Here is a 22,677-nt window from a genome sequence, read left to right as displayed (position 1 = left end):
GCACTTCCCTGAATGGTGCCATTTCATTCACGGCCATACGTTTCAGCTCCTGCACGGCACGAAACTGCTTCGTTCAAGCCTCAGCTTCACAGAGGAGCGACCGAGCAAGCCTGCTTCATTTGCGGAAAAAGAATCCACTGTCTCCTGTGCCCTGTGCTGGCCACGCGGCAGGAACAAGCCCACACAGGCCCAGGAAGCATACGGGCATTGCACTGCTCGCGGAGCAATCAGGACCAACAGTGTTACGACACCCGCAGCACACCCCCTCCGCCTGGCTGGCACAAACAATACGTGAAGCATATGTGACTGTGGGGGTGCCAGCTGGTGGCAAGGCGCTAATGCAGACTCGAGCAATTAATGACGCCTTTATCGCTTATCTTAGCTTCCTACAGAACCAATCCCGAGCAATTTGTGCAACGGGTCCCCCACTCCCACTGGCAACGGGAGTCTGAGGTGTGCAGCAACTTGTAGCTCACAGGGCCTGCCCATGCACATGGACTGCACGTCACCACCCTAAGTGACCAGGTCCCACCGTGATCTGACCAGAGAGAAGGTGAGAACCAGAGGCCAGATCCAGATTCTTTCCATCAACTTCAGATGGCTTTGCATCAAAGCCCCCTGCTCAGCCACGCGGGAACTTCCCGGGCTGAACTGTCAGGAGCGGGGCTGACCACGTCTCAGGCTGAGCAACGCGGCGCTCTGTGAAGTCTCCCAGGGAAGACCCAAGCTGACAGCAATTTGCTGCACTCTCCTGGCTTCTCCCATGCAAGTATCTCAAGAACACTTTGCAAAGGCTGATAAGTGAGCTCATCCCCATTTTAGAGAGAGCAAAGAAATGCTGCTAATTAGGTTTTTTTTAAATAAATGTATAGACTAATGATCTCTATCTTCCCCAAGCAATCCCATTGCCTTCAGTGGAATTTCACACAGTATAAATCAGTGCAAAATGTGACCCATTTTTTTTTTTCTTTGATAGGGCTTCCCTGCCCGATTATCCAGAAACAAACACCTGCAAAGGAACTATTGTACACGTCGCCTTCAGCATGAAAAGTACAAATGTTTGTCCTGTAGGACTCATATTGTGAGATTGAATAAATTCACACCCTGTTGCCTCTCTCCTCTGAATTTCAAATCCAGCCACCTCCTCGTTGTGGTGTATGCATGCTCTGGCAGAAACACTTCATGTCTGCACTCATATTCCTTTTTCTGCTGTGCTTGATTGTTCTGGGGAGTGAACACAAATACGAACCGGACAGCTGTACCTGTCACTGGAAATTCAGCTAATTCCATTCAACAAGCTAAGCCAGGCAACGACAGAGGGATGGAGAAAAGCTGGATTAATACCTACCCTCTATAAGATCTTTTCCTACACTGGCTCTAGCACCATGCTTTTCAATGGAAGTTTAAACAAAAGACAGAAAGCCCTTCCAGAATGATGCACGGCGTTGGAAACGTGCTCCTTCGCTGCCCTGCTCCCCGAAGCTATAACCATTTTACATGCACTTGTCTTCCCAGAAGGGAGGGGCAGACACGCAGCCAGCGTTAGCATGATGTATCCTTTGAAAATGGACATCGGCTGCATGTCACCCTGCCGGCTGCGGGGAAGGGGAGCAAAAACAAACCCACGACGGTTCACGGGAGAATCGAACTCTGATACCGGGGCTTTTTTTCCCCCCTGATTTTAGTCCAGGGTGGGGGAAATGGGGGGGGAGGAAATCTTCCCCTAGGATCATTCAAGGATAAACCTGCAAGAGGCGAGAAATTAACCCTTCTCTTTCCTTTTTTAAATGTTTGCTCTATTAAATAGAGCTCTATTAAATATCCAGATTAACCCTCTCCCTCCCTCTCAGGTCTCATCCCAGCGCTGCTGCTACCCCCGGAGGAGGCCCACGGTGCCCTGGACCGGGCTGTCCCCCCTGGCACCTGCAGAAAACAAGGCTCTTTGCCCCAAGAGCAGGAGGAGACCGCACTTGCCATTGCAACCCGCCCCTAGGTGCCCTGCCCGTCCCGGCATCCGCGGGCGAGGCAGGTGGCACGGGGGTGCAGGTGCGGGGAGAGATGCATCCCTGCCCAGGCGGGGTTACCTTTTTGAGGACTGCCATTCTCGGCCTGTAATGCTGCCCCTGGTCTAGCTGTTTGATAGTCATCGTGCCCCCCCACCGAGGCCGAGCAAAGCAGCCGAGAAGCGGAGAGCAAGAAGCGGGGGGCGCTGCCCGCGCAAGGATGCTCCGCTGCCCGCAGCCGCCCCTACGCGCGCTCCCAGTCTGGGAGCTGGAGGCAGCGGTGGAACCAGACCCCGCCGCGCCGCAGCCAATCCACGAGCGAGTTCCAGGACCTCATTTGCATGAACGGGCTCAGCGCTTCCCGATAGGGGGAGCTGGACCGCTGGAAGACAGTGGGGAGGGGTCCTCGGCCAATCAGCGGGCGGCAGAGTCCGAACGTTCCAAGCCGCTGGACTGGGACCGGGGGCCGGGCTGCAGGGATGCTGAGAGGGTCCCTGCCCCGCGGGGCAAGCAGCACTCGCGGGGGTGGCCAAGTGGCTTGGCCGACTTCTCTGCTGCCCTGCGGACCAGAACAGCTGGAGAAGGGCCCAGGCTGCAGCTGGGGACAGCGGAGGGGCCCGCTGCGTGCAGGAAAGAGATCACCAGCCGCTCTTCCTTCTGCACCCCCCTAACATGCTTTATTGCTCAGATGCAGGCAGGCTGTGACTCGCCGAAGTCGTCCATGTAGACACCGCTGGACACCGGGGATGAGGCGCTGCCCCAAAGAGCTGGCAGGGAAGGGGCCCAGTCCAGCAAATTCCCCCTGAGTTCAGTGGGACGGCGTGTGCAGAGGCGGCAAGTTCTTCCGGGCCGGCCTAGAGAACACTTTTCTTTGCCTGTGAGCAAAGTAATCAGGTGAGTCGTCAGAAATACATCTCCATAAGTACATAAGAGGGTGCCAGACTGGGATGAGAGGACGCGAGTGGTGAAATCAGCTGGGTCCTGCAAGGTGGGGAGTATCCCGTGATGTCTGCAGGCGTTGACTGGTCAGGGCCTGGCAGGAGGCGATCTTGACCCCTCACGTAGTATGGATCCCTAACCTCAGTACCAGGGAGGAGGGACCCTGGCAGGGCCCTCCCACAAAACCCACATTCCTGAGAGGAGGGGGAGAGCTGACCGAGGTGGAGGGCGGCCAACTGAGCACTTGGCATGAAAGGAAATGTGCAGAGATAGGAGTCGCAGTATCGGGGCAAAATGAAGCAGGGCATGCCCCCTCTCCGGGAGGGTGTCCAGGTGTGTCATCCAGACGAGTTGTGTATGCTTGAATAAGCACTCAAAGGAAGGGCCTCCACCCCTGAAAGCCTCTTCACATCTGAAGCACCCTATCCCAGGCGGCTGGGAGGGTGACGGGCTTTGGCTTGACAATATCGGAAACTAATATCTGTCGTTTTATCCAAAAAGGATCAAGAGCACACAAGCTTCATCAGGTGAGACACTCCAGGCCTGAACTGTGGCGATGGCCCTTGGGAACAGGGAGAGGTGAGACCTCGATGCTACCAGGGAGAAATCCACGTGCCAAGTCTCACATTCAAGAGAGCTAATATGCACAAGAAATTAATATGTACTTCACAAAAGCACACACCACCCAGGAGGGCCTGAGCCCCCTCTACATGCTACACATACACATATACATACACTGTGAACCAGGTGTGTGCACACACTAACTGTATATGCACACACTTACTGTATATGTATTCACACTTATGCATCGCACAAATTGTACGCAGCACATGTGTGCACACTTCATGGACACCTCAACGTGGGTGCATACAACTGCATACACGTAACACATATACATCAGATATTCTAAAACACAGCTTGCATCCACTTAAAGTGTATGTTTTTATGCACTGGCTCCTGTACTATATGGGTGTACACACATCGTGCTTGCAGGTGTATGTGCCACACACACGCATACACCCACCACAATGCTAAATGTGCACATACTGTACACATATGTGTATGCACACCACATACACAGTCACGCTAAATGTGCGCATAACGCACATATCACAGGTGTGGGTGCCCACGTGCAAGCCCCATTTGTGCATACTATATATATTCCAGCCCCATTTGTGCATACTATGTGCATACTATGTGCACAAATGCGGCTGTATTTGCATGCCCAGCCCAGCACTCTGCTCTCCTGCAGCTCAGCTGGCGTCCCAGTTCAGAGTTCACGCGCTGCAGTAAGGTACGTTGGCCCTGATCTCGTCAAAATGTTCTTTTCCCCTTCACAATAACAGCCAAAAGCGCAGATTGCCTCCATTGCTGCCTTCATGAAAGGGCTTTATCTTGATCTTGGCTCTTAAGTGTCTGAATGAGCCAGCGCTGTGGGTGCTTTGAAAGTCTCCACTCATAAAGATTCCCATGTGAACTGCTTCCCTCCCGTGGCTCTCCCAACAGTAGTCAGATGACTGACATCACACTTGCTTTACAGAAGGTTTTCCTGGAAATCTCTGCTTCTCTCTGCTACATGATTTAATGACGATTAATAACAATTGTAGTTCTGCAGGGTACTATCAGGGTAATCAGATCTCATGCTTCAGGGCATCAGCTGATTGCCGAAAGGATCAGGAGGGAGGTTCTTCACTCATTTTCAGCATCTCAGAGCTGAATTGTTCCATTGTTGTTTGCCGCTTTGAAATGAAACTCCTCATAGGCGACCCTCTGGAGCTGGTGAAGGGGTTGACAGGGAATGTAACAGCACAGACATTTCTTGAAGGCAAGTGGCAGGAAAAGGAAGGGACTTGGAGCAGAAATAGGGTGAAGTGCCTAGGCAGCTCAGGGTTAATGGAAATTATTTGGTTTCATTTAGAGAAACAGAGGTGGTACAGGAAACTGCTTGGCTTTTATATGTAAATAATTAGTTAATATTAGATAATATGGGGGTAGCTGGCACTCAAAAATAGGAGCATAGTTCTGGGTTTTGTGGAAACAGTAAACCTTGTTGCACTGCTAAACATTTCCTCTGTGCTGCCCTGCTTATCAGCCCTGAGCGATGTGGAGGCAGAGAAGAAAGGGTCAGTGCAAATGCAATGAGTGAGGCTAGTTTGCAGCAGTTGGCTTTTACAAGGCACCCACATCCTGCCTGGGCTAACTCCAGAAGGGCCGTAGAGCACACCGTGATGGTTTGACACAGCGAGCAGATGCTAGTCCAGGAGGTTCAGCCGCACCAGCAGAAAGCCCGTGTGCTGGCACATGTTGCTGCTTTGCTGGGTGCTCTGCTGACATAGTGCTGCCAGTCTAGTGATGGCGGCAGAGGCTTTGTGGTGTAGCAGGCGCCAGGTTCTGCAGGAAGAAAACCTGCTTGCAGGTAGCAGATACAGCCTAGCTACGGGGAGGTGAGCTGACCCTGCTTCCCAGACTGTTCAGATTCAGACCTTGCCGGCGGGAATTCCCAAGATTTCCCGAGCCAGAGTCTGCCCTGCCCCAATGCTGAAGAAACAGCACTAAGCTCTGGCACAGACACCCATGTTACCGAGACCAGCCCTGGCGCCTTGTGCGGGTTCTCAAAGTGGACCTACAAGCATCCCCCTGCCCACTGCATGGCTGTTTCCTGTCTTCTTTGGTCTGGCTTCGTTTCAGCCCTGATCAGATTGGTAAATGGCACCAGAATAAGGGGGGGAGTAAGCCAGCAGAGATCAGAGCTGGCCCGGGAGATGATGCATTGAGCCTGGAGCCCTGGAGGCTGCTGGCGACATGGAGAGATGCGGTATGAATTACGGAGGAGGCCCAGGGAATTCACACCTAAGGTTGCAACTTCTGTTTAAAGCAGGGGTGGGCCAAATACAGCTTGCGGGCTGGTCCTTGCCTGGTCCGTGGCAGGTCCCTGGACCCTGCCTGGCCCAGGCACGGAGAGCAGCCCAGGCCGTGGCATGTGCAGCCAGTCCCAGTGCCCTCGGGTGCGCAGCGGGGCTGGGGTGGTGTGGCGGCCGGACTCATTTCCCTGCAGCCTTCGCAGTGGTGGCTCCTTCCACTGCTGCTGCGAGTCTCCACCACTGCCAGACCTGGCCCTGATGCTTCGGCACCCTGGCCCATCCACCCTGCACCCATTGCTGGCGGTGCTGGGCGGAGTGGGCGAGCAGGGTCTTCATGCTCATCACTGGTTTAAAGACTAACTGACGTGTGAAGAGTGAAAGCGAAGGAGAGGAAATACATGGCACAGACACCAAACTGTCTTCTGGTACAGCCATCAACAGATCGTATTTCCTACCTATATGACAGCAAATTAGCCAAGCATCAGATTCATCTGACCAGGAAATAAGCCTCGGAAGGGCTGGAGCATCCAAAGAGGCTGAGATGTATGCAGAGCTTCAAGTTGTGAGCCAGAAAGGTCCTGGCTTAGCAGCAAAGCCCAGCCCTCCTTGCTGGCCAGGTGGGATTGTTCCCAGAGGAAGAGAGGTGACTGTCCTGTCTTATCAGCGGAGGTACAAAGCAGCAAGGAAGGGGAAGCCAAATGGCAATGAGTGCTAAGCACCAAATCAGCAACTCCCAGACTCAAGGCCAAGCAGATTCCCTGACTTAGTTTTGCATGTGGTTTTGCTTATCAGTATCAGACATGAAAGCAATGGGCTAGGAGCCAAGCCCCGTGCAGGTAGGAACCATGCAAGACTCCCTTCCCAGATCAGTCTTGACAAATCTGTTGAGTCTGTTCCCACCCCAGTAAGCCAACTGTCTCCAGTAGAAAAAAAAAACACTCTGGCTAGTTGGGGAACTCTCTTTAATTCCGTTTTTTAAAGGACAGATGATTGCTTTGATTGTTTTTTGTTCAAAAATCACAAGCTGCGACTTGCAACACTGCAGGCATGTGATGTGTGACTGCCTCCCTGTCTGAGCAGCTGGGGGGAACATCAGGAAGCCCATTAGGATTGCCTTGCAAGCATGTAAAGCATGCATCTTAGATAGAAATTCATTATCTGTTTGCTATCAGGAAATCTCAAAGCACTTTGCAAAGAAGGTGGGGAAGCTGAGGCAGGGAGAGGGCCAGGACTTGCCCAACAACACGAAGCCACTTGAGACCGAGCTCAGGAATAGGACACAGCTCTGGAGTCCCAGTCCAGCGCTCTATGCAGCAGACAACCCCTTGGAAGATGATCGATCTCCCAGTATCGCTCTGGTGTTGCTCTAGCAGCACTATCATGTCTGTGGAAGGGCAGAAGGTGTGTTTCCACTTTCTGGGGAAAGAAAAGGACAAAAACTGAGAGAAGGGCCTCAGCCACACTCCCTCGCAGGCTGTGGCAGGTTGTTGGGGGTAACTGGAGTATTACTGGGAGATGGAGCAATGCTGAGCTCTCTTGCTTCCCTTACTGACCTTGCCTTTCCACCCACCTCTCTTCTCTTTTCCCTCTTTTCCATTTCCTCCCAAGTCTCAGCTCAGAGGCAGGTGGAGGATGGCCGTGCGGGAGCGACAAGGTTTGGGAGGGTTTCCCAAATAGGAGCAAGGATGAGAGTTGGGATGGGGGGCAGCCGTCGGCTGGAAATGTGGACCGACGGGAGTGACAGCTGGGTCAAGCTGTGTAGATGGAGCGGCAGTGACAGCCAGCTGGGGAGCGGAGTGGCAGGATGCAATGGGTGCGACAGCAGTTAGGAGTAGGGAAGGAGCAAGGACAGCGGGAGAGTGATGGTTAGAGCTGCGGGGGGAGTGACAGCTGGGGAGAATAACCCCCCAAAAATGGAGTGTGGGCAGGGGAAGCAGTCCCAGGCCTGGCAGAGAAGAAAGGTGCATGGGTGGCAGGATGAGCTGTAGGAGAAAAGCAGGGCAGGATAGGAGCAGGAGGGGACAAAGGGCAAAGAGGAAGGCAAACAATGAAACTGCGAAGCAGGGAAAAGTGCGCAGACAGCAAAACTGAGATCCCGTTGGGCAAGAGCGCCGGCTGCCAGGGTGCTCCTGCCTGACTGAACCGGGCGTGGGGTTGAACAGCCTGTGTTATAATAAAATAGCTATTTCTGTTTCTCCCCCGAATCCATCCTTGCCTGCAGAGAGCAACTGGCTCTGGTGATGGGAGTGGGAGGATGCTGCTGTGTTACATGGTCGGGAGGCATCACGGGGGCACAGTTATGCCTCCTGCAATGGGGAACTCCGGCTCAGCCATCCTGGTTTTAAATGGTCCCAAGCACATGTCGGTATGTGGCATGGCGGGTGGTGCAGCCCCTTTCTCTGGCTGGGAGCTTAGTTACCTTCTTCTGCTGGGGCCACAAGGATTTTCTTCACCTGGGTCTGCCCCTTCCTCGTCTCTGCAGCATTTTCTTACCAGCAGACTCAGGGTATGCACTCATGCAATGGAGGAGGCCAAAATTCAGAGCAGTTTTAGCCTTGACTTGTGTGTTGCTTGCTGCTCCTGTCAGTAAACTGGGGCAGGAACATATCTTCACTTTGGCAGAGTGCTGAGATTTACAGATGGAGAAAGAGCCAAAGAGAAAGGGCAAAGGCTCAGAGTCACTGAGCACCCACAGCTCCACATGAAACCCATGGGAGTTGGAAACACCTTGACAGTAATTAAAATCATGCTCTGAGCTGTGTCCAGCCAGAAAAGGAAGTCAGTGCTAAGTCTTGGATGAGAACTCAAGAGCTTCTGACCCCCCATTGCACACAGGCTAGCAGGTGATTATAGGGATTTTATAAAGGTGGGTATTGCTCTCTACCAATAGATGATTTTATAAGCACCATCTGGAATAAATCTAACACCTTGAATGTCACAAAGCCTTGTGGGAGAGAGCACGCTCACCATGCTAGGATAGAAACTTGGCTACTTTTTATTATTGATTTCAGGGGAAGAGTTTTTCCATTCATTAAAGCAGAGTTTCCCAACGCTAAGCCAGTGTCATGTTTTCCACAGCCATTTTTCTTCTTCAGCTTTTTAAAACTCTATGATACTATCAAGAGATCAGAAGGCAAAAAAAAATAGTATGCAAAGAGGAAAGTACTGGGTGCTAAAGTTAGGGTTTGGGGGAAGAGAAAGGGAACATTTGATATAATCAGTGGGTGTGTGTGCATACATGTGTGTGCATATGTATACACAGATTTTCTGTAGGATGGCTTAAACATTGCCAGGTTTGAATGATGTGAAGTGCGTATGAGTATTCACTGCATGTTTTTGAGTCATGTGACCCAAGTACGTGCTTGCTAAAAATGTTTTTCCAACTATTTAAGTTGGTCTAATAAAAGAGATCAGATTCACCCAAAGAACCTTGCCTGCTTGATTTTAAGAGTCATGAGTGTTTGATGTGGGTTGGTGTTTAAGGAATATCACTGATAATACCCGATTGACTGAGATTGTGTGTGTGTGTGCATGCACATGCCTGTGTGCAAGCATGCGAAATACGGCTTATCTGTATGTGCTTGAGCAACGCGACCCATCTCTTTTGAGCCATCAGTGGAATAATACAAAAAAGGAGACAGTTTTTTTGGTCTCTACACTTATAGGCCAGATCTTCAACTAGAGCAAATCTGAATACCTGCACGAACGGAAATGGAGTTGTAGCCACTTATATCATCTCAAGATCTGGCTGCAATTAGCCTAAATTTCCATGGTAATAGGCAGATAATGAGTAAGAGTAACCAGGATTAGAGCTGTTTCCAATCAAACGTGCAATTTCAACCTTGCATGCGTCTAAGCTTTCAGTCTTCAGCGAAGTGTGGTTCTGTACTGTGAGCTAGTAGTGAAATCCTGGAGGTCAGTGCCCATTACCTCCTCTCCCCACCTCTGTCTAACCATCCCAGTGCCTGGAGACCTGAGCCCAAGGCAATTCTACAGCCTGGCTGCGTTCATCCCAACAAATCCTGGAAGTGCTTGCTGCTCTTCTTAGGGAAGAGAAGGCTAGAGGCATGTCGGCTTTTCTTCTGCTACAACTTGACTGTTGTTTTTTTCCTATTGGGCTTGGACATGCAAAGAAGCTGATGGGGAAGTTCAATGTGTGTTTCCTTGTAAGAAAACCTCTAATAGCTTTGTTCCCACAATATAGTTTTCCCATGTATCCCATTGTAAGTCTAGTACTCCCGGTATTATACATAGACACACATGCGGAAACTAATTTTGCACTAAGCTCAGGCCATTTTTAGAGCATCTCTCCCAGCTGGGATGAAGAGGCAGTGTGTTTTGCCAGCCAGATCTCCAGTGCAGTCCTAGCTAGACCGGCGTGGTTCTCCAGAAAGCCTCCTGGAGCTAGGACGGCAATAAGACCACGCGGGGTCCAGCGCATTTGCAAATCCACCTCCTTCAAGCTGCGGCTGAGGAACTGGGCAGGAAGAGGTTTGTTTTCACCGACGTGCTGCTGCTGCGCCGTCCCTCGTGGGACCCAGCGCACCTGGTTTGCAGCCCCGGCGGCACCGCCAGCCTTGCAGAAACCTCTGGCACCTTGCAGCAATGGCTTCTTCACCCCCTTCCCCCATCCACAGCTGATGGGCACCTGGGAGGGCTGGAGCAGGGGGCTGCAGACTGTGCTTTACCCCTGCTGGGGTATTGGTTGCAGCCGTGTTGGTCACAGCACATAGACAGACAAGGTTCTTGGGGTAAATCAGGTATCAAAGTTGGTCTAGTAAAAGATATCAAATTCACCCAAAGAACCTCATTTACCCCAGTCACAGCTTTCACCCGTCTGGACCCTGCTGCTTTGCAGTACTTTCTCCCCACGAGCTGGATGGACCCGGGTTCAATCCCCAGCCCTGTGTAAACACCCCATCCCTCCTGCTTGCAGTGGGATGTGGCAGTGCCAGGGTAGGACCAGCGCTGCCAGGTCTTAAATATGAAAAAAATGTAATATTGGACAGTTGAAAGGATTGTATTTGCTGAAAAAAGATGACAATAAGTGATTTATTTGATATTGCTCACTGTAGGCGTCCAGGGGGAGAGACCTGGGTCATCCGGGTGGAAGCACGGTTTTTATTTCAGCCATCAGGAGGTGCCGACGGTCGACCCAAGCCTTGGTCCAGATGCTCCGAGTGCCATTTGTTTTGCACGGGCTGCCGCGAAAGCCAGGGCACGTTTTGCAGGGGCACACGTTGCACAGAACAATTTTTTCCAGGTTTGATCAAAGATCCGCCGAAGACCACTGGGGGGGATGGGGCCAAAAAAGGATGCCCAACTCTAGAACTGAGCAATCACTTTTATTTAGACCATTATATTTATATAATATTTATATTTATATTAATATATGTATATAAATATAATATATATAAATATATATAATGCATTTATATTAATATAATGATAATTATATTATTATTATAATATTAATATTTTATATGAATAAATTTAATATTTATTATTACGAGACCCACTTAAGAAGGGATCCTGTCTGCAGCAAGAGCGCTGCGCTTTGGAGCGCGTGGTACTACGGTACATGGCACTAGGGTGGGGCTACTCGGAGCAATGCGGTAAAAAGCCGCCTTCCCGTAATGATGCGGCGCCCGTTTGCCCCGCGCGGCGTCACGTGGTGCGGAAGGAGCCAGGATGCTGTCACGTGACGGGTGCCGGGGCGCGGCAGGGAGGGCGGTCAGGTGGGCGCTCCGCGCTGTCGGGCTGCTTCCCCGGCTGCCTGCTGAGCAGCGGCGAGGCCGAGCAGCAGCGCAAGTCCAAGGAGATCGACAAGTGCCTCAGCAAGGAGAAGACGTACGTGAAGCGTCTCGTCAAGATCCTGCTGCTGGGCGCCGGCGAGAGCGGCAAGTCCACCTTCCTCAAGCAGATGCGCATCATCCACGGGCAGGACTGGGACCGCACCGCCCGCGAGGAGTTCCGCGCCACCATCTACAGCAACGTCATCAAAGGTGCGGACCTGCCCCCACCCCCCACCACGCGCGTGTGTGTGTGTGTGTATGTATGTATGTGTGTGCCTATTTGCACACCCCCCCCGCCATAGCCCCCCATACAGCAGGAGGCGTGTGGGGAGCCCCACACGTATATGTACACGCGCGCCCCTTTCTGCCTGAATCTCGGAGGTGAGGGTGTAAGGCAGGCGCACGTCTGTGTAGATGTACGCCCTCCCCGCACACCTCCCAGAGTAACCACGGCAGGGGTGTGCACACCTGCCTTACACCCGCGCCTCCTCGAGTAAGGTGTACGTAGCCACGCGCTTGCATACGTGCGTCTGCCTTCGTTGTGGAGGTGTGGTTTTTCCTGCCTGCCTCCTGCTTGGCCCCGCACCCTCGTGGCCGGCCATCGCTGCCCTTGGAGCAGGGCGGGTCGGCCTGATTTGGAAATCCCCAAGGCACCTGAGATGGGTGGTGTCCATCCATCCATCCAGCAGTGCCCTGGGGGTGGGGGGGTGGGGGGTGACATCTTGATCGGGTCGAGTCATGGAGGAGTGGGACTTGGGCTCCTAAATCACTCCGGCCCTTGGGAGCGCTCATTTGGGCTGCCTCCCGAGGAGGGTTAGGGCTGCACTAACCGCTGCTGTCTGCCGGTGTCTCTGTGGGGGGAGGCGGCTGGGAAGAGTTCGGCTATGAGGTAGTTAATGAAACGGTGAGATATTTAGACATCACTTTCTGACATCACCGTCAAGTCTTGCCTTGCCAGTTGACAGGCAGAAAAGTTTTGACCCCGGGGCTGACGACCGGTTTCAGAAAACCAAAGTGCATCGTACGCTCTTTGATACCGAAAGTAGCACGTGTGTTAGGGGTGTAGGTTGCAGCCATGTAGGGTGTAGCCATGTGTGTTGAACACTTCTTAGATGAAGAGGCTTTGTTCCCATATACCTAGCCCCGGCCTTGATTCTTCATGCTGATTTTCCTCCCCCTGTTTGGGCTTTAAGAGGGAATCTAATGGTAGTATTAGCTCACCGTTCTCACGTAGGCAGTACAGGTGTGGGGGGGAAAAAAGCACAGATTTTCTCTTAAAGCCCAAGATTGAGCGTTAAAGAGGTGTTGCTTTTTGCTTGGTATTTAGAGGAAAGACTTAGGAAGCTCTGTGCTTGTAGCAGAACTCTTTCCACAAGTAACTGTTGTGTGGATTTCGGCAAATTGAGGTACCTTTTAGAAAGCATTTAACACCTTATGAGTTGTATGCGATACAGTTTACCTTTGTTTCTGAAAACGAACATTGCTGTTGTCTTTTGGCAAAACTACCAAGTTTATTACCACGGGTGAAGAGAAGGAAATGCCTTTAAGCAAGGTGGTAAACAGTTCACTGGATTCCTAAATAGTGCTTAGCATAGTTAATTTATATGCTTGAAATCTTGTATTCTTGCTAGGTGAACTAAACTGCCATAAACTCGTTCTTGAGTTCAAACAAAAGCATAGACTATTTGCTAGTATAGATTGTTTATTCTGTAGATGAGAGTTTCGTTTACTAACTTCAGTATACATCGTTAAAGGTAAACAGATAACGCTTGTGAAGTGCACTTCACAAAACCACCGTTTTAATTCTTGATGAGGACATTATTTTTCTTCTTTTCACAAACTAGAATGTCACAAACCCTTGTCACAAACTAGATGTTTTTTCCAGAATCTGGCATTAACAATCTCAGAAGTATATAACTCATTTTCTCACTACAAATAACTGTAACTTCCATGTTACCTTGAAACGGAGCTCTAAAGCTAGAATTTCAGCTCTGTGAAGGCATCATATATGCTAACTTCCTGTTGTGCAATTAGTCCCATTAGCTTTACTGGGACTACACAATAAGTCAAAAGTACATGTGTGTTTAAATCTGTCTAAGGTCTAGTGTGATAGGTAGACATGGCAGATTTGGGAGAACACTAATTATGGCTCTTCCTTTTTATTAAAGGTGTGAGAGTCCTGGTAGATGCCAGAGAGAAACTTCACATTCCCTGGGGAGTTCCTGCCAACCAGAGTAACGGGGATATGATGATGGCTTTTGATACTCGGTCGGCCATGGTGGCACAAGGGATGGTGGAGACTCGGGTTTTTTTACAGTACCTTCCAGCAATACGAGCACTGTGGGCAGACAGTGGTATCCAGAACGCCTATGACAGACGCAGAGAATTCCAGCTGGTAAGACATAGTTTTCTTAGTATTGTTGTTCAAGATTGTAAAACAGTGTTTCATTTTTCAGTGAAATAGACTCTGTCTCTTTCTGAGGACACTTAGACATATCCTAACATTTTTAGCTCGTGGAATTGTAGCCTGACGTAAGTTTTCATTTTAATGCTGTTAACAAGAAGAGTAAATCAAAATTAGCTCACCCATAAAGGAAATATTATTTCTGTTTTACCAGCAAGGGCACTGAGGTGCAGACAGGTTGTATGCCCATTTTAATGAGTTTTCTGTAGCAGACCTGTGATTTGATTCTAGATGGCTCTTTCTAGTGTCTTAACTAGAAATATGATCTCATTCTTTGCTGCTGGTTCACTGAAACTTGTAAAAATACTTTTGTCTTTTTGCAGAAGAGAAAAGGAGGAATGCATACTAATTGGGTTTTTTTTTTCCTCTGAGACAGTTTTCTTTAGTTTACCAGGTCTTAAAACCATTCCTTTCTATTCCCATTTGTGCAGTCTTGTAGTCATTCCCTGCATATACTTCCTGTTTCAATTTCATGTGAGTGCATTCATTTTCATGCAAGCAGGTATCTTTTTCTGGTGAAGCTTTCAGTGGTAGATGTGAACTGTGGTTCAGTAGTTTGATTCTAGTGGGTAGGTGCTTTGTGTTATAGGTGAAAAGAAGCACCAGGTGATAGTCCCTTGAAAATTTCATATTAATGTAACTGAGATGCAGAAGCTATAGAGGTGATCAAGCTGTGCCTCAGAGTGCCTAAAACCCTTATCCCAGTTGAAAACGAAAACATATGAGTAGAATAATATTAAGTTGGCATCCCAGAAACTGGGAATTGCAGCTAAATATCAATTTTACATATATTTTCCCGAACGCCTTTCTTTCTCTCTAGAATGGCTTTTATTGTGTGAGTTGCTTCCCTCAGTGTTTCATGGCTAGTGCAGCTGTGGACTTTAGGTCTTCATTTGCAAAGACCTATATATTTGAGATTGGAGTGTATCATAATGTAATTCTACAAGAACTTTTGGTTTGTTCTGTTCCTTTATTGAATTTCAGATATTTGGACTTTTCTATTCTAGAAACATTTATGTAGGCTACCTGTACACTGTCATGTTACTAGAGGGTGAGGGGGATTTTAACGGTAGCTGCTGCTGGGTTTTTTTGGTTTTTTTTTTTTTTTTTTTTTAAATGCATTAAGTATGAGCCGTATTTGACCTTTTCTGTCTTTGACACAAGCAGAGGGAGGGACACAAGTGCAGATTTCTACGGTTCTGGACTCTAGACTTCCCTATTGGCACTAGCACATGAAGTGACTAGATGGAACTTTCCTCGACGTAATCATACTGTGTGCTTTTAGAAGGGAAAATTAAGAATCCAGAATACTCCTTACTGCAAGCAGTCTAATTTTGGCTTCTTTTACTGGAGTGGATTTAGAGACAAGAACATATGTAAATCTGACAGTTTGTGGTTTTGTACTAAGTTCCTGGTGTGACTTTTCCTTCTCTCTTTATTTTTAAATTAGTTGCTTTTTTGTATGCATTGGTGCATAAAATTAAGCTACTCCAGTTTTGGATGTTGGAGCTCTCTGACCTTTGACTGTGGTTAAGTTGCACAGCTCTGCTCCTGTGATGGTATCTGTCGTGCAACATACTGTTAAATATGCCACTGTTCGACTAGGCTGTCACATTGACTTGTTGCAATGTACAGGAGTAGCAAAGACTCTGCTTTTTTGACACTCTGTAGTAGGCCAAGCTCAGTGTTCTGTTCTTAAATTGACTTCTGCTTGCAGGTAATCTCTGCAAGTTTTTGTTAATTTGGATTGTATTGTAAGACTTAAAAATAGCATTTGTGTTAGTAGGAGATCTGAACAATAGACCACAATGCCCCCTCTTGGGCTGTTGTTGACTAGTGTGCAAATATACACTGACTTAAACTAGTTTGTGTAAATACTCTTTATAAATTATGTATTTGCCTGTAGGCTCAAATGACTTGTAGAGAATGTAAATCAAGTAAGTATTTGGGCAGGCTGTGGACTGACCAGCGCTCTAGCAGTTCTACACAAAACGAATTCCTGGCAAGACTAATTCCTACATAAGACTAAAACCTTTTGCCCTGTACATTAGTAAGCTGCGGGAGTCCATTTGGGTATTACTCTAGATGCTGTCTAGCACTTTCCTTCTCCATTACCCCTGTGTCTTGCTTGGGCCATTGACAAGCATGGTCTGATGGTGGGTGTGGCACGTATGCAGTTTCATTTTGAATAGGAGCCAGAGTCCATGTGTTCAGCTTCAGCAGCAAGACTATTTTAACTGTCCCTGCACTAGAATCCCTTCCACGCTCCATGCAAATGACCATCTGTCTAAGAGACCAACTTTGGCAGAAATCAAAATATTTGCAAAGATACTTTCAACTGTTACTCATCTAACTATCAAACTGTATCTGCAAATAAGTTATAGCAACTGCTTTGACTTAAGAGAGTTTAAATGTTTGTTTATACTTGAATTGCTTTTTGCCAGAGTCCTTGCAAAATCTCAGCACAAATTATTTATGCCAAGTTGTAAACATGTGAAAACCTTGTCAGATGATATCATCATATTGAGGGCAGACAGCGTAGTCAGTACGACCAATAGATGAGACATGGTTCTTGCCTCCATGAGCTTCCAGTCTAGGTCAGGCTGATGGATGAAGGGATGCCCCTGATACAGCAGTAGTTTTGCTGTTGTTTCTAAAAAAAATTTTTTTTTAAATTGTGAAAATATATTTTCAGATAGGCTTGACTAGTGGAAGAGATGGGTTGAACATGTGGCATAGAGTCAATGGGAGGGGAAAAAGGCAGGTTGTATAGGAGGGAGTCTTGGGAGTAGCTAAGTCAGTAGGAGGAAGAGTAGGAGGAAATTAGTTATCAAGGCTTTGTATAAGGACTAGAAACTTGAAATCAAGGAGTGAGCGCAAGAAAAATGTGGTGTCAGGCTGGAAGCTGAATTAGATATGGTGACAGCTGTATTGGAGGGCAGGGTGGCAGTGTTGGAAGAGATGGTGTTTGGTGTTGAGGCAGTGACTGTACTTGGTGAAAGTCTGGAGGGAAAGGAGCATGGAAGCAGAAGAAGGGAAATAAACACTGAGGTTGAGCCTGGTAGAAAAAACATTGTGATGGTGTTGTGGTCAAATGAAAGCTGTGCCTTAGTTTGTGGGGGTGGAGGAATAATATCCAGGTGGAAAGATGGCAAGTGTAGGGGGTTGAGAGATCGGATAGAAGAAGGGTTAGATGCATAAATACCACGTGCTGATGCTCCGTTGTAAACTGTAAGCCACATGAGTGGGTAAAGTTTATGTACGGTGGCAGAAGGGAGCAGGTTGGGAATGGAAGAATTTGCAGCATATGTGCAAGGAGAAACAGTTTCCTACTGAAAGAATGAAATGCATTCCTGAAAGCTAAGAGGGACAGAATGGTTGGGTTTGGTCACAGAAAAGATGGATGGTGAGATGTCATTAAAGCTGCCTCTGAATTTTAGGCACAACTGTGTGAACTGAGGTTGGTACTGAGGGAGTGAGGAATCAACTTAATATTAATTTTACCAGTGCTCTAATAAGATGCTGTGGCTTGGTGGCTTTGTAGCAAAGACTGGTGGCTCTTGGTGGCAGGGTTACTGCATTGAACTGAGCAAAGAACTGCTGACTGGTAAGTCTTATTCTATTATGAATTTGTGAAGTCAATGACCTCTGTGTCTCCAGCTGTAAAATAAGGGTGTTACTTGTCTGCCTTGTGATGATGTGTATGGAGATTCGTTAGTTAACACATAAGCAGTTCTTTGAAGATTGAAAGAGCTGTACAAAGCTAGTACAATATTTGGCACTTGATACTTTTTCTGCTGCCTAATATTATAATCCTTCAAACAAATGTTAGTACAAACCTATTAAGACTGTTCAAGCCTTAATTCTACTAACAAAGCTCTGAAGCCAGAGAAGCTCTAGTTAGTTGCAAGGAATAGCTGAAGAGTTCACCATCATGACTTTTTCGTCATCACGTCAAGTTTCCTATCTCTACAGCTGTCCTATGGCCATCTGCCTCTTCTCAACTCATTGACTGACAACAGCATGAGTTAGGAAGAAAACCCACCCTTTCCCATCTTGTTCCATTGCATAACAGATTCTGCAAACCGTCAGCCCAGCAGTCCTTCCTTCAGCCCAGCTCAGTTAACCGTGCGATCAGCTGAGAACCTGCGCCAGACACGCCAGCCATCAGCTTTAACGCAGCACAGGGGCGACCCGACATTCCAGTCCGGCAGAAAAACCTCTGCTTGAAACCACTCCACGTGCTGGAGTGAAATTTGCCCTGTCTTGTGTGAAGGGGAAGGGAGGAAGTGTGTGTGTGTTTTGTGGGTGAGGTAATGTGGAGAAGGCAAAATCATAGCGGTAGCCCATAAGGGAGGGCTGACAGTTTAACTAGGGATTTCCTGGCTTTTATGTTTGCGTTGGTGGAACAGTCACTGGTACCATTTTCACTGTTTGCTGTTTTCTTTGGGGCTTACTTCAAGGTATTGGCAGCTGAAGAGGAAATATTTAGTGCCAGAGAGTAGGGCATTAGGCAGAGGGAGAGGTGAGAGCAAGCCTCTGCATTTCAGTAAGTAGCAGGCTGGGGGAGAGCTTGCCTCCAGCACAGCCAGTGGAGACATGTTTTTGAAGCAAGCTTTTGATACAGGTATGCTTGTAGGAGTCTTCCACTCTTCTGAAAGAGAAGTGGGAGCAAGCTGAGAACTAAATTTCTCATTTTTGTGATGGCTACATGTTTGTGTTAAAGGGGTTGGAAGAGCTAAAGAAACTGTTTTGAATGGATCCAAACATTTGGTTCCAAGCCATGGCACAGTGTGCGGTTCTCACCAATGTACTCACCATATCTAGTTATCAGTTTATCAACTCAGAAATCTGGATCTAGCCTACTTTTGCTGTTGTTGAGTTACAGACTTCAAACATGTTGAGGACTGATCAGCTACAAATGCATGGACCCAGTAAACTCCCCCCACCCCCCTCCTTTTCTCTGTGGGGTCACTAGTTCCAGAAGACTGCAGTCAGAATGGAAACTGCTGGACGTACATTTTGCTTCTGGATTCCTGAGTACTCGTGAGACATTGTTTGCCAGTGCTAGATCAGATTATAGAAGACAGGAAAAGGCGTGTTCAGTAAGATTCTTTACTGATGGCTTTGCTGCAGTTTTTCTGTCTCTCTTCATGTTGTGAAGAGGAGTTTATGTGGACTAGCGTCCTCATATTTGCATGATTCCGCTTGCAGTAATGCTTCACCTTCTCACCAGTAGTCCTAGACCTAGACTTCTTCAGCTCAGTACGGGCAACCTCCACTTAGGGCTCTTAATTGGTTCTGGAAAAAATGAGCACTGAGCGAAACAGCATTAAGTGAAACCCATTTCCCCATAGGATTTAATGTAAATAAATATAATTGGTTCTGCACAACCTACCGGCCCAGACCCCACGCAGCAGGGCTCCAGCTGGCACAAGGGAAGCAGTGGGGCCACCCGCGCCCCGCTCCACCCAACAGATGTTCCCTCCAGGGCACCCAACACTGGGACTGTCTGCTGCTGCTGCTGGATTGCTGCAGGCTCAGGATGGTGTCCATGCCCTGTGGGTGAGTGTGTGACCGCAACAGGGCACGGTCTGCAGCCCGGGGACTGGGGGGAGGGGTTCTGCAGGCTCGGCCCCACTGCGGCCTAGGGCGGGGGACAATGCGCATGTGTCCTGCCAGCCTTGTCTTCGCGCTCCCACCGCCCACCCAGCCTGGGCCCTGTGCTCACGCCCCCTGCCCACTGGCCCCTTCTTGCTGCCGCTGCCACTCCTCCCCACCAGCCATGGGCTCCTGCCAGCCCTGGCTCCGTGGTCATGCCACCTGCCCTCCCTCCCCTTTTCTCACCACCGCTGCTCCTCCCTGCTGGCTCCAGCACCACGTGCAGGAGCAAACCCTGCTCTCCTGCTGCCCTGCCCTGGGGCCCTGCTGGCTGTCGCTCGCCTCTTTACTCACTGCCACTGCTGCTTCTCCCCAGCCCTGCACTGAGCGTTATAACACAATGCTCTGCGTGCTAAATGAAACCAGATACATATTTTAAATCAGCGCTATAGCAAAACCACAGTAAGCAAAACCATGTTAAGCGGGGGTTGCCTGAATAGTGATTCAGATTTACTGATGTTTGTCTCGGGAAGGAGTGATCCCCATAACAGCTATTAAGAGGAGCCACCAGAGTGTTCATAATAACTGTTAGTAGCTGGTTTTTGAGGGTCAGGTTTGGTCTGGGGATTTGTAGTGAAATAACCTACTGGCTCCAAGGTACTGGTCTGATGTTAGACCAACCAAAAACCCAGGAACTGACCAGAGAAGACTTCTAGGGGTTGCCTACATTTGAAAACAATATACAAAGTTTATGGCTTTGAGAAGAGAAGTGGAGGCTTGAGCAAGTGTGAGGAGAGTGTTGCTATCTTGTCTGTGCCTTGTCGGAGGTGTTCCACAAGCAAGAACGTGTGGTAGCACCTCCTGTGGCAGCTGAACCTCGGGAACAGTCTAGGGCAGCGGTGCCTGTTGGGACTGCACGCTGGGGTCACTGTAACACTGCTGATTTGGAGCCAGTGGCACATCTCTGCAGTAGGACTATGAAGCCCCCACCCAAGAGCTGTTACCTCCTTCTGTAGGCTCTTGTGTGGCTCTCATGATTACTGAAAACTTAATTAGGGACAGTGAGGTTTCTTTGTTCCCCAAAAGTGGCTTCTAGGCATTGGGGTGTCCCATGCTACCTCCTTATCCTGATTTGCAGGGTTGAATATTCTGTTCTTTTGCTGGAGCTGAGCTGCTTTTCTGCTAGGGGCCGTTTGAATGTGTACGGCAGCTCTGGGAAACTTTTCACAGATGCACATGATTAAGAATGTTATTTTTTTCTATATTGAGAACATCCAGTCAGATCTTTAGGCTACCAGTAAACGCAAGCAGTTGTCATTTGGGCTGACAGTTAATGATTCTGTGTTCTCTGCTACATTTGAACAGTTGCCATATTTAAGATTAGCTATTTTGGATATTGCATGAGATTCCTATATTAAAAAAAACCAGACACTTCCTGGCTTATGGTGAAACAAAATGGTTTTTTTCTGTCGTTCTCCAGCCAAGGAGCTCTGCCAGACCTTGAGTGATGGTCTCACATGTGCAGAGAGCATGACTCACCCTCCATGTCACCCGCTGTCTCATCCCTGTGCCCAGGAGAAAGGGGGCTGTCAGTGATCATGCTCCCACATTTTTGGGGTGGAGAAGTAATGTGGTATGTTTTGAAGCTTGAAGGGACTCAAAGATCTTGAGAATTTGCACACATCTTTGTCACCCAGAAACAAAATCACGGTGACTCAAGATGAAATTAAATATTTGTAGTACTTGAACTAAGTGTTAAGTAATGTGAAGAAGCCTGAATTCCTAAATTCTTGGCCTCTTGCCAAAAAATATTCCCAATTCTGCTAGTCCTCATTTTAAGATGCACAGAAGTGATTGTGGGTTCCTCTGATTATAGCCACTTCACCTCTTCGTTCACACAGGCCTTTACAGTAGTTTAATATAAGAGCCAACTTGATCCTTTTCTAGAGCAGGGCCTAGCTCTTCTTTCATCTCTCCTCACTCTTGAGTTGTTTAGTAACTACTTCTTGGGACTACGCTCCTTATACAATATTCTTTCTTCCTGCCTCGTTGCTTGAGTCTCCTTGTAATATGTCATTGCCCATTGATCTCCTAGTGCCAGTTGCTTTCAGTTGGATTGTAGAGTGCTGTTTTGAGCTATTTTTTCCCCAATGATGGAAACCGGGGTGGCCAACCTGCAGCACAGGTGTCAAGTGGCAGGGGCAGTCTGGGTGTTTGACCATGTGGGTGATCTTGGGAAGGAGACAGGCAGCACAATGGCAGATCAGGCAGGGGATGGGAATTGAAGTGGTGCTTAGGGAGGCCACAGGGCTGATTTATGGCACGCCTACCAAAAAGGGTTTTCCCTCACTGGCATAAAGTCAGCTTTATGGTGCAAGTGAGGTTAGTATTCTCTGCAGGCAGCTGAAGTGTGATCTTGGCCTTCTGTGTTTCCATCGTGTCTTGTGGTTGCCTCACCAATGGTGTGAAGTTTGGTGTTTTGTGTATCTACACCTTGTTGCTAGGTTTCCTTTTGATGCATAGAGGTGAACCTACTTTAAAGGACATCTGATAAAATGGTTCAGGTGCAATTGTTCCTAGATTTCATAGTCAGTATTTTGTGGATAAGTACTATGGGGTGGTGTTCCTGCACTTGGTGGCCTGCATTGTTTCCAGCCAGGATCATTCAACTTCATGCATTTACTTCCACATATGCGCACGTGGTAGATTTGTGCAACTTTTAAGCAAAGAATATCTGAAATAGAACCCACCTGCATGCTACAGAGCTAATAAACTCTCAGATACATGGTACTAGTGTCCAGTGATACTGCATTTTGCAAATTAAGACAGATTTTCTAATCATGATTCTGTTTTTGATAAGCAATGAGCTGTTGAGGAAGTCACTTTATCAGCATGTGCTATTTAGCTTTCTTAATATTTTAATATGAAAGAGTGAGAAGTGCCAAGTATTATTCAAAGGCTTGACTCTTGTAAGTAAGTCTTGTTAAATCTGACAGCAGATGAAGTGCAGCTGT

The 22,677-nt window shown here is 48.3% G+C and overlaps 2 protein-coding genes across 4 annotated transcripts in view; one reads left to right on the top strand and one right to left on the bottom strand.

The window, feature by feature from the left end:
* The window catches only part of RGS9 (regulator of G protein signaling 9), a 55,216-nt gene extending 52,976 nt beyond the window's left edge, over positions 1-2,240 (bottom strand). For all 3 annotated transcript variants that reach the window (XM_025196324.1, XM_025196325.1, XM_025196326.1), the window contains exon 1: positions 2,085-2,240. In XM_025196324.1, coding sequence (XP_025052109.1) covers positions 2,085-2,147 — 63 coding nt within the window. In that variant the 5' untranslated portion in view covers positions 2,148-2,240. The remainder of the gene's footprint in view (positions 1-2,084) is intronic.
* Positions 2,241-11,587: 9,347 nt separating this feature from the next.
* Positions 11,588-22,677, top strand: part of GNA13 (G protein subunit alpha 13) — a 30,449-nt gene continuing 19,359 nt past the window's right edge. Inside the window, exons 1-2 of the mRNA XM_006017347.3 lie at positions 11,588-11,808; positions 13,767-13,993. Coding sequence (XP_006017409.1) covers positions 11,727-11,808; positions 13,767-13,993 — 309 coding nt within the window. The 5' untranslated portion in view covers positions 11,588-11,726. The remainder of the gene's footprint in view (positions 11,809-13,766; positions 13,994-22,677) is intronic.

This window comes from Alligator sinensis, unplaced genomic scaffold (genome assembly GCF_000455745.1).
Source record: "Alligator sinensis unplaced genomic scaffold, ASM45574v1 scaffold282_2, whole genome shotgun sequence".
Taxonomy (NCBI): Eukaryota; Metazoa; Chordata; order Crocodylia; family Alligatoridae; genus Alligator; species Alligator sinensis.
The sequence above is the reverse complement of the archived record's forward strand: the minus strand, read 5'-3'. Positions and strand labels throughout refer to the sequence as shown.